At 40.4% G+C, this 12,283-nt stretch overlaps 1 protein-coding gene across 1 annotated transcript in view; it reads left to right on the forward strand.

Annotated features, from left to right (window-relative positions):
• Window positions 1-1,531: 1,531 nt before the first annotated feature.
• The window catches only part of rasgrf1 (Ras protein specific guanine nucleotide releasing factor 1), a gene marked incomplete at both ends in the record, with an annotated part of 39,347 nt that continues 28,595 nt past the window's right edge, over window positions 1,532-12,283 (forward strand). The window contains one exon of the mRNA XM_080736106.1: window positions 1,532-1,807. Coding sequence (XP_080592232.1) covers window positions 1,532-1,807 — 276 coding nt within the window. The remainder of the gene's footprint in view (window positions 1,808-12,283) is intronic.

Genomic DNA, 12,283 nt, shown 5'->3' on the forward strand with positions numbered 1-12,283 from the left:
ATTCCAAAATGCAACAATGCTTTACTACAGTAAAGTGTAACAATATAATGTTTCTCTTTGGAACCATTTGGAACCAAAAGGTAGATGTTTTGTTTTACCAGAATAGAGTATGTTTATTTATTTTTCTTCTTCTTCTTCTTTTCTTTAATATAAATACAGAAACATATTATAGTGAAGTTGGTTAGGTGATCACCATAAGCTAAAGTTGGCATTTCAACACAATTCACTTTCCATTTTCTGCTTATAGCTATACTGTTTGATGGACTAACAGAGGTTGCCACTTTGTTTTTGTATTAACAAGAGGAAGACATCTGTCATCTTCAAACACCTAAATTATGCAATTGTCTTTTAGGTTCAAGATTCAAGGTTTCTCTTGACATCTTGGTACAGGTAAGAGTAAAATTGCATCATCATCATCATCATCATCATCATCATCATCAAAGAATAGCCTTATTAATTCAGTAGTCTGCATGCTTAAGTGCTTGAAGACGTGTGCAAGGTTCGTAGGCTACTCCTAAATAGGCCCTATATGTATAACCGTGTGTTTTTATGTCAGAAATTAATTCTTAATATTCCAATTTCCAAACTGATAAACTATCCATATTTCACAGTTAGTTAAGAGTGTTAGAATTGGACTAGCATACAATAGGAGAGTCACAAAATCCTCGATAATAATGTATCCATTTGTAACTCTGAGAGTGTATCTTGTTGTATTCAAAATGTATTGTCGCTGTCCAAGGTCCTGAAATGTGCTTATTCCCAGCACAGAACACGTGACTCCACACACAGCCTGCCGAGCTCAGCAGGAAGCCGCCTGGATTCTGGAGATTTCACGTGAGAAAAAAAGGACAAACCTCGGACGGACACTTGGCGTCTTCTCCCTGCGATGTGTTTTGCCTCTTTACTCGTCCGCACCTTCGTTTTTTCCCGTGGACTTTGAAGCCGCGCTGGACTGCGGAACGCGCTTATGTCAAAATATTTAGGATGATGACGGATTTGTGCTTTTCGTTTTGTTTCCCCTGTTCTTCTTTTTTCTACTTAATGCCAACACGGTGAATGCGTCGGACCAGAGTGGACCAGCCTGCTGCTGCTGCTGCTGCCTGCAAGAGGTCCGCATTCACAAAGTCAACATATCGTCGCTGTCGGGTGAAAACCTTGTATGTCCAAAACCGTTCCTTTTAAAATATATATAGGGCCTATTATTATTATTAAAACATTTTGAATTAGTGAAAATAGCCGATATAACGCCTCTCATCACGAGGCGTTGTGTGCTTGTAGATATGCTGTTTTCACCATGATTGTGTAACACTCTTGTATGATGAAGTAGGGCTTTAATTTCGAGAAGAGAAAAAAGAAGAAAAAAAACTCATAGGCTACACATTTGTAACTTGGAGATACAAGGTTTCTGCCCGACAATGGCGATATTTTAGTTTAGTTTTTTTGTTTTTATTTTATTACAGGGACGAGTTGAAAGGATGTGATCGACCTGTCTGTCTGTTTTTCGCCGTCAAAAGTCTCCTCCATCATCAAGATGCAGAAGGGAATGCGACTCAACGATGCCCATGTCACCTACCTGGGGCTTTTGGCCAAGAAGGACTCTACGAGGCGAGGAGGCTTGAGCAAAAAGAGCTCGGACAACACGAAATGGCACTCAAAGTGGTTCGCTTTGTTGCAGAACATGCTGTTTTATTTCGAGAACGAGCAGAGCTCCAGACCCTCCGGTCTGTACCTGTTGGAGGGATGCATGTGTGACAGGGCGCCTTCGCCAAAACCCTCACTGTCAGCCAAGGATGGTTTAGAAAAGCAGGTAGGAATAGAGAGCTCTCTATCATCTCTCTCTCTCTCTCTCTCTCTCTCTCTCTCTCTCTCTCTCTCTCTCTCTCCCTCTCCCTCTCTCTCTCTCTCTCTCTCCCCCTCTCTCTCTCTTCTCTCTCTCTCTCTCTCACACACACACACACACACACACACACACACACACACACACACACACACACACAGCAGCAGCCGCAACTCTATTTTTTTTAGCGTTTTATGTTAAACGTTGATGAGATTGATGACTCGATCAGTCAGTATAGCCACATATAATAAGCAATAAAAGCCCCAAATGTAAAAACGCACGCAATTTAAAATGTGATATTTGGTATTCTCTGCATATTGTTTCTGTTGTGCTGTTGCATGATGACCTAAAATCCAGCGCAGTGGAATAGCATGAGATTCAGTCCACATTGCTGTATTACATGTTATATAATCCCCGCATGGTATTCTATTAACGATCAGGCAACATTATTAACACCTAGTGGAAGTATAGCCTATATAGCCTACCACCAATAGCAATTCAGTTTTTGCTGCAGCAAACACAGATTTGATGGTTTTGGCCAATTAGAAAGCAAGATCATATTATTTGGTATTTAATTACATGTGATTTCTTCTTCTTATTATTAATGTCTGCTCTAACATTTTGGTTGTGGTGTCAGGCCATCATCTCGGAACTTTTAGAGCAAGGGTCTTCAACAGGGGGTCCTCAGAGTTACTAGAGGGGGTCCTCCAAATCTTTGTGTGATTTTTTGTGTGACCACTTGAACCCTATCGTCCATATTCTGAGAACTTTAGCCAAAAATAGCAGATCTACAAGCTCACAACGCCTCGCGCCATTGTAGATCGGCTATGTTCAGCAAAAAGTTGGAGGGAAAAAGAGCAGACTAAGTACAGTGAAAGGTCAAGTTTATTAAGTATTGATGGTGGTTAAATATCTGAAAACACACATTAACATGAATCCAAAATACACTGATGATCGTGCTATCAAACAATTAAACTATAGAGCATCGCAGTGAGGTGTCGGAAGTCCATTTTCCATTCATTTTCACCATAGGGTTTTTCATTATCAGCCATGAAGTCGTAGCAATTCAATGTACACTTACCACTAGGCTGGTGGTTGTAAAATGGTTCTATATGCTCCTGTAGAACCCCCGAGTATGTATGCAATCACTCTAGTTTTAGTAAAAACACGTTTTAATCAAGATCGCACGGAGAAGAACTGCAATTCCCATACTGCTAAACATGTACATCCGGTGAAATCGGCGTCTGTGATTGGTCTAGCTTCTTCTTCTTTCACATATCTTGCGGTTACCGCGGAAGTAGCTACTGCCCCCTGTCTTCCCGGCGGATTATTGCACATCAGCAGAACTCTGTGAGCGATCGTCTTTCTTTTACAAATTATGATGCACTATGCTAAGGATGACGATAAGAGCGTCCACAGAGATGACAATCACTACATTTCAGGCCATATGCTGGCCTGGATAACTAAACTGAGCGTGATTTAAGGGCTATATTTCAGGAAACAACAACAACATTCGCAATGCATTCTGGGAGTGTAGTTTCCGCAATTTTAAAAATAATGATGTACACAGTCTTGTACCCTGCCCTTTCTAATTAATCATTGCATTCAAAAAAATGTGAATATTGACATGATCCCTCTCCAGCTGAGGTGGCTTTGTCCAAGGCTTAAAAACGTTTAAATAAATACTTTATGAAACGTCTATGGAAGAAATGAATGCGGAAAACGCTTCCGACACCAGAGTGAGGACGGGGTGGGGCTTCAACTGCGATGCTCTATATGGAATCTATGAACAGGTTGTGGGGGTCCCTGCTTCAACCCTCTCTCAACTAAGGGGTCCTTGGCCTGAAAACAAAGTTATATCCTTTTTGGAGTAAAACATGCTAAAAGGATATTTGCTCAGACGCGCCACTAAATAAACCGCCACTGTTCCAGTGATCAGATCTTTGGCAAGATGTCTGAAATCATTCAGGGTGGTCGAGTTTTCATTTACACTGCAATTGCTAGCTAGGCTACAGAGCTACAGTTTGAGTAAGGAATACCATATTATTGTTATTTTCACCTTATGCTCTATTAATGTAACCTAAATATTGATCTATATTTTATTGTTTACCTCAATTAAGCCCATATCAGTTAGTGTTGTAAAAGTTACAATGTCAAAGTGAGATTACAAAGTCAAAGCTGTGAGCCTGTATGTGGGCTACTCATTTCAAACTGTATCCCCATACCATGAGAAATGTCACAGCTAGACGTGTAGAAGTGTGTGTTGGTTCCCTTGACACATCACTGTGACATCACAGGTGATATCACAGGTGACATCACCTACCGGTATGTAAATGTCCATATATGGGTATTCCCCAGAATTCCTTTTATACCCAGCTGTATGAAGATCCCTGATGTCATCGATATATCCATACTACCAGATAATACATTTTAATCATAAATAGAAGAGATGATAGCTGCCATATATGTCTATTAAAAGTGGTATTTGTGATAGCACTTTAAGAACAGCTGTCTGGCAGAAACCTTGTATCTCCATAATTCAGTTGTGGACATACAGTTTTAGCCTAGCACAGCTAAACAATCCACCCATGTTAAAACAAGGTGGGGATATAGTTAGCTGCATTAGTATATAGTCTGGCCAAGCCAGGCTAATACAGTTTCCCCCATAAGTATGCCCATATATGGAGTTCCCTGATGTTATCAATATTAAGCCCATATCTAACAGGACTTCATATGGAAATGCCCATATATGGAGGCCACATCAGCCACATACCACACTAACGGCTGGTTGACAGGGATCTCCATGTAGGGCATAAAAGGGTATGATGTCAGATGTCATAGACATCATAGGACTTTCACATAACGAATAACTGAGTAAGCATGTTTGGGCTCTCACAGCATATCTCCATATACAGTACATGGATGGGTACCTGGGGTCTCTATATATGGGTAACTGGTCCGATATACATCACTGGCCAGATGGCCAAGAATTTTGGGGCGAGGTCGCATGTAGCCCTGAGGCGCCTTAATTAATTGTAATTTGAATGGGACCATAATAAGTGTTTATGAAAAGGTTTACTAAGGTAATAACATGGTCCAGTGTAAAGTGTAAAACCTTCACCAGCAGGTGAAATAGCGACATCTGCTGGGCCTTTAATAGGAACAGCAGCTTCACAACTAGAACCGGAAAGTAGGCTTCATTTCCAGCGACTGAAGTTTACCTCTTGGTTTCAGCTTGTGGGCAGGGCTGCAGTCCAACATATTTCAGCTTGTGGGCAGGGCTGCAGTCCAACATGAACGTGGGCTCTTCCTGTGAACAGCTGCCCCTGTGCTGACAAAGCAGAATACAACACACTGGCTAATGTTACACTCTCCCAGTGCATTTAAAAGGAACATATTTAACCACTTAGACCCTCTATACTTAGTCAAATGGGCCGCTGGTGCACCCTTTTTCTTTATTCCCTCTACACCAAATCTCTATGCCAAAAATAGCAGATCCATGAGCTCACAGCGTGCTGCAATGAGCTCGTAAATCTGCTATTCTTTGGCATCCTCAGAATATTGTCCACAACACTACTATTCAAACCCATCCACCACACCTGTTTACGTTGACCTGACCTCTGCATAATTAGGACAAATGTTGTCTGGGATAAAAGAGAAGAACCCCTCCATGATATCATATTGTCACTGTCGGGCAGAAACCTTGTATCTCCAAGTTTCACATTTGTATGTTTTTTCGCAAAGCCCTGCTTCATCATACAAGGCCGTCACACAAAAGTAGTGAAAACAGCAGATCTACAAGCACACAACGCCTCGCAGTGCGAGGCGTTGTGTGCTTGTAGATCGGCTGTTTTCACTAGTTTAGTTCATTTTCTTTTTAATGATAAAAACAAACGGTTTTGGACATACAAGGTTTCCACCCGACAACGACGATATATAGAAATAGAATTCTAAGTAAGATTGTCATTGTGGTGTGGATGTTACATCATTATCCTTCTGCACAGGAATGCACTGCAATGGTGATGCATTCACCACCACGACAATACATTTTCTTTTACTTTTACTTTGGTGCAACAATTAAAACAAATAATAATAATTGACCCCCAGGGTTCTATATTAGGTCTGCTTGTATTTAGCTCTACACCAAGTCTCTCTGCCGAAAATAGCCAATCTACAAGCTCACAACATGTCGCGTTGCAACGCGTTGTGAGCTTGTTTATCAGCTTCACACAGAATGTTCTTTCCAGAATAGGGACGCCGGGGTTCAAGTGGATAAATCCCATGTACTGTACTTAGTTGACCACGCTACCCCATGCAGGGCTCTATATTAGGCTTGCTCCTTATTTCACTGTGCATGTCTTTGCCGAAAATAGTCAGTCTAACAGGCTGACAATGCTTTACGTTGCGACACGTTATGAGCTTGTAGAACAGCTCTTTTCACTGAATGTTACTCGCTCCAGAATACAGATACTAGGGTTCAAGTGGTCAGTGACCACAGCGTAACTTAACTTTTGTCATGCAATGTAAACATTATACATCCACAGTCAACTTTGACTAGAGATCTCCCAGGAGCAACTAGACTATTGATGTGTAGCTGGTGTGTCTGGGGCTGTCACCATCATTACATTTTACTTGACGATTATGTTGCCACTCACATAATTGCAATTAACAATTTAAAAATGTGGTTTTGGCATTGAACCTTGGAACATACCACAAATATCTGTTTGGCTTTTAATACAAAAGTTGCACAGGGCAGATATGACAATTAACAAAGAAATGACTGACAGTATTACTTTCAAAAATACATTTTTATTGGGTAAATAGTCGATCTTCAAACTCACGGTGCGTCGCATTGTGACATGCTGTGAGCTTGTTGATCTGCTATCTCTACTTTTTTCATGTTAGAAAATGTATCAGCAGTTTTCAACATGGTAATGATTATGAAAATAAATTATGGGAAATAATTGCGATTATCTCAAATAATGGTGATTAGGCGATTATGTAATAATTGTGACAGGCCTAGTCATGTCATCATTAGTCTGTGGTTGGGCATTCAGAAGGTTTATGTCTTCATTTGGCTACATATACTGGAACAGAATACATAACAGTACTTTAGTATGCACAAAGTATAGATCTGTTATTATATTCCCCTGTTGGGAATCACCACCTAGATTTTGATGGATTAGAGCAGTGGTTCTCAACCTGTGGGTTGGGACCCCCGGAGGGGTCCCCAAATTATTTTGGGGGGTCCCCAGATGATTAACTTAATGTGCAACATTGTTTTCTCACTCAGCAGTAAACAAATAACATAACGTTTAAGTGTATAGATGGTATATTCACATTTCTAAAGTGAATTAAGGACCTTTTAATACCTCTAAAATGACAAATTAAACATTGGCCAAATCGTCAAATATTAGAGGCAGAAATAGAACCGTGTTATACAAAATGTAATGCCTCAACTCTTAGTGCTCGTCAGGTTGGAGGGGGGGTCCCCAGTTCAAATATGATTATTTTGGGGAGTCGCAGCCTGAAAAGGTTGAGAACCACTGGATTAGAGGTCCCATAATCATCTTTAAGGAACATGCCATGAGCCCTATTGTGTTTATTCTCAATTGCAGTTTGTGTGCAAATGATTATGCATTTGAGACCACGGTTCCCATGGCAACCCTTATTTACATCCTAAAGATGGTTGGAAGGAGGGGTAACTGTGGAGAGTAGTAGTGTCACATCTCCCCTGGGGTTTTAGGCTTTTAACTACTGTACAACCAGAAGACAACCTTTAATATGGCTGCAACTATTGATTATTTTCTTAGCCATCATTACATTGATCACTTTTTCACTTAATCAAATAATTGAGAGGCACGATTGTATATCAACAAATTGATTAACCGCTAAAGAATTATTTGTTTCGTTACAATAGTGAAAATAGAAGATCTACATTACAAGCTTGCAATTGGACACGCTGTGAGCTTTTAGATTGGCTATTTTAACTATTTGTCTTTTTTTATATAACGTATGCTTTAAAATCTTTCATCTATAATGAAATAGAGATTGAATGTGAATCGATTATTTTTTATGAAATGATCAATTATCGATTATTATGTATAATCTATTAAATTGATTTGTTTGATTAACTGTTGGACCCATCACTCCTATTAGCACACTGGGTGCCTGTCTGTTTTAGGTCATTTAAAGATTTTACTGACTGCTTTTAAGGCCCCTAATTACGTTATGAGTTATTAACCACTTAAACCCCAGCATCCGGAAAACCTTTGCAGAAAATAGCTCACAATGTGTTTCAACGCATTGTTGAGCTTGTAAATCTATTTTCAGCGAAGAGATTTAATGTGGTGCAGGGGTTTTCAACGTTTTCAGGCCAAGGACCCCTTAGTTGAGAGAGATTTTCCCTCTTTCCTTTACCTCCTCTCTTGTTCTCTAATAATTTGAATCCAGAGGGTTTTTAGCCAATTATTTTTACCCCTTCTTCAGCCCAATTTAGTTGTTATACCACTTGATTCCTCCCCAAACACATTTCTGTGTCACAGCTGTTGTATCCTACTAACTCACCTGCCAGTGAGGAGCCCCCACCAGGAGGACGTAGAGCCTTCGTCCTACTCCTCCCACCCAACACTCCCTGCTGACAGGTGCTACCCCAGCCTGTAGGAATACATGCAATGACAAGTATCACCCTCCCCGTCCGGCTTCCCTCCCCCGAACACGGACCAATTGTGTTCGCACAGACGCCCGATATAGCCGGTTGCACCACAGGGGATTCAAACCCACAACCTTCCGTGGTGGTGGGCAGGGACTTTACCACTGCGCCACCCGAGCGTCCTACCTTTTCATAGATTCCATATAGTTTCATCGTTTGACAGCACAATCATCAGTGTATTTTGGATTCATGTCAATGTGTGTTTTCAGATATTTAACCACTTGAACCGTCAATACTTCATCAACTTGACCTTTCACTCTGTACTTAGTCTGCTCCTTTTCCCCTCTAAACCTCTTTGCCGAAAATAGCCGAGGCGTTGTGAGCTTGTAGATCTGCTATTTTTGGCTAAAGTTCTCAGAATATGGATGCCAGGGTTCAAGTGGTTAATATAAAAAAGGAGAAAAAAGTTTCTATCACACAAAGATTTGGAGGACCCCCTGAAGTAACTCTGATGACCCCCCTGTTGAAGACCCCTGATGCAGCGTGAAAACAGAACAATCTGTAGTATAGTATAGAGCAGGGGTCTTCAACAGGGGGTCCGGGACCCCTAGGGGGTCCTCAGAGTTACTACAGGGGGTCCCCCAAATCTTTGTGTGATAGAAGTATTTTTTTTCTTCTCCTTTTTTATATTAACCACTTGAACCCTAGCGTCATATTCTGAGAACTTTAGCCAAAAATAGCAGAGGTTTGGTGTAGAGGAGAAAAAGAGTAGAGTAAGTTCAAGAGGTTAAATATTTGAAAACACAAATTGACATGAATCCGAAATACACTGATGAGTGTGCCGTCAAACGATGAAACTATATGGAATCTGGGGGTCCCTGCTTCATCTCTCTCTCAACTAAGGGTCCCTGGCCTGAAAACGTTGAAGACCCCTGGTATAGAGCCCTGTGTGACTCCGGTCAACCAAGTGCAGTGCTGGTTATTCCAGAGTCAAGGTTGAATACTAAGGGTGTCTTTGCTGTCAGGCTTCATCAAAAGGGCTTTTCCATAATTTAACGTTAGAAAAGTTATTGTTTGATGCTTTCCTCAATGCACTAATCTTTTTCATACATGTTATCATTGTTTTACTTTTAGGCTTTTATGTGTGTTATTCTGTTGATTGTATTTTATTTTATTGTTTTATGTAAGTCACTTTTTAAATATATTTTTTAGACAATAATTTTTAACCCCCTTTTTCTCCCCAATTTAGTCTTTATGCCTTGAAATCTTTAATACGTTCTTTATAAGCAAACTTATTACTAGGCCTATTATTATTATTATTATTATTATTATTACCCTTATTAGTAGTAGTAGTAATAGTAGTAGTAGTAGTAGTAGTAGTAGTAGTATTGAACATTCAATCTGGGTTACATTTCTCCAGGGGATAGAGGATTATAGGATAGATTAGATACTGTATCATATAGATTTATGTAAAAGAAAAAAAAATTACCATACATTTTTTCACACAGCTAGTAACGGGAGTTACGTCACTGCTACAAAACACAAACAGACAAATTACCGCAAGTGCTTTCTGCAAAGTTGATTTATCACAGCTCCTGTCAGTGCCTTCTCAGCTCAGTCCAATCAGATATATATAAATGTAGATACAACATAGGCTGTATATTTTCCATTAAACAGTCATTCAGTAGCCTGGAAACCAGACAAATCCGCCAGCCCCCCTCCAAAAAACCCCTCTGTAAATTTGATCTGGCCCCGCTCGGTTGTGATTGAATTTCCCTGCCCCTGAAGTTGTGGGGCTCCAATCAGGACCCAGTATGAAAATATGGGGCGGGGTTATCGGTGCCATGGCATTGGTCCGAAGGTTCATTAGTCCGAATCTGTTAAGAATACTATGCCTAACTCTAACCCTAATCCTAACCTTAACCTCAGTAACCATAACTAAATTCGGACTAATGAACCTTCGGACTTATGGGCAGTCCCCGGGTTATCACCAGAGGCATTTTTTTAATTCGACCCTTGGAAATGCAGATTCCACACAGACAGAGTACTAATATCTATGCAGTGGTATTAGTCTAGCCATGACAGGCTAGTTATTCAGTGCATGGGTGACTCAGCAATAAACATATTCAGCACCAGGCAACGATTAGCATGCTTCCACCCCTCACCCTGCTCTTTAACTACTTAAATCCCTCTATTCTTCAGTGAAACATGCTTGAGTTAGTCGGATCACTTTTTTCCGTCTACACCAAATCTCTTTGCCAAAAATAGCAGATCTGCAAGCGCAAAACGTGGTGTTTTGCGACGCGTTTGGAGCTTGTAGATCTGCTCTGTTTGCAGAATATTGCCCCAGAATAGGCATGCTGGTGTTCAAGTGGCTAAAAAGAGCAAGAAAACTACAACAACATGCATGGTTCCCTGGACAGAAATAGATTTTCTTTGACAGGAGGATGAATAGCTAATGAATGTGAAGATGGAAGAGTAGCCAGCCATGAATAATGATTAGGTGTAGGTCGACAGGCGCCTGTTGAACATTTGGCAGACCAAAGATTAGAGCAGTGATTTCTAACCTGTGGGCCACATCGTTACCCCCAAATAATCGGCCAAACGCTAAGATTTTAATGATAATATAACATTAATACTAGGGATGCCCCTATCACGTCTTTTTGCTCCCGATCCCGATCAAATATTTTTGCTCCCGATTCGATCCCGATCCTTCCCGATCCGATCTTTTGGTAATGCATTAAGGAAAAAGAAAAGAGAAATGCTTTTATGTTGTACTTTAAAGTTTTTTTTTTTAAATGTAAATAACAGTATCCATTCTATCCAAGCTTTTTTTTTCACTTAGTGCAGCATTGTATCAAAACTAATTAAAAATAAAGCTCATCAGCTGATATATTTTTTAAATATATAAAGACAAGGTGTTTCCCGATATTTTTCTCCCGATTCCGATCTTTTAATCGGCCCCGATCTCCCGATATCCCGATCTCCCAATCCCGATCTGGGCATCCCTAATTAATACTAAAACTATGTAAAAAGCGTCATGGTATTTTTGAGCGATGCCTCAGTGCTCCAATGCTTGACTGTGTGCGTGTAAGTATGTACCGGTACGTCTGTATGCAGTGTGTAGGACAGATATATCTGTTGGCAGTATGCAACAGCTGCAATACCGCTGGGTGACCAAGTGGCGCTGTTGAACAGCCTTGACATTAATGGACAACACAATAATTCATGTTGCCAAATAAGTTTAATATACGCAGATACGCAATCTCAATTGGAGCCTGATGGCAAAATCTCGCACATGGTGCTAGATCGCACAAGAGTGTTTATGTGTTGCTGGGACAAAGAAAGGTCGATAATAAAGTAGATTTTCTCCTTATTTTTGTCTCTGAAAAAAGCCATTTTAGGATGAAAATGTGGGGAATATATTGTGTGGCTTGTAACGATCGGGTCCAATATTTAGTTCAGTGACCGTGGGGCTAAAGAATGGTTCAGAAGCTGTGTTCACGTTCACTCTCCATTGGAAATGAATAGACTCCAACCTCCAACCCATCTCTTAAAAAGGTGTCAACCTAGTACTTCACGCAGATACGGGAAGTAAACCAGAGATGACGTGTCTTGCTATTTCCACTGTGGCTATAGCTTAATGAAATTAACTGCTCAAAGGCACCGCTCACTTCACACTGGGTGTGATTTGTGTTTAAAACGTTGAAGAGATGAGTTCTCATTGTGATACTGATAAATAGAAACTTAAAGTATACTTAGTTAATTCCATTGATCCAAGCCGGAACACAATC

This window comes from Nannobrachium achirus (genome assembly GCF_963921795.1).
Source record: "Nannobrachium achirus genome assembly, chromosome: 11".
Taxonomy (NCBI): Eukaryota; Metazoa; Chordata; class Actinopteri; order Myctophiformes; family Myctophidae; genus Nannobrachium; species Nannobrachium achirus.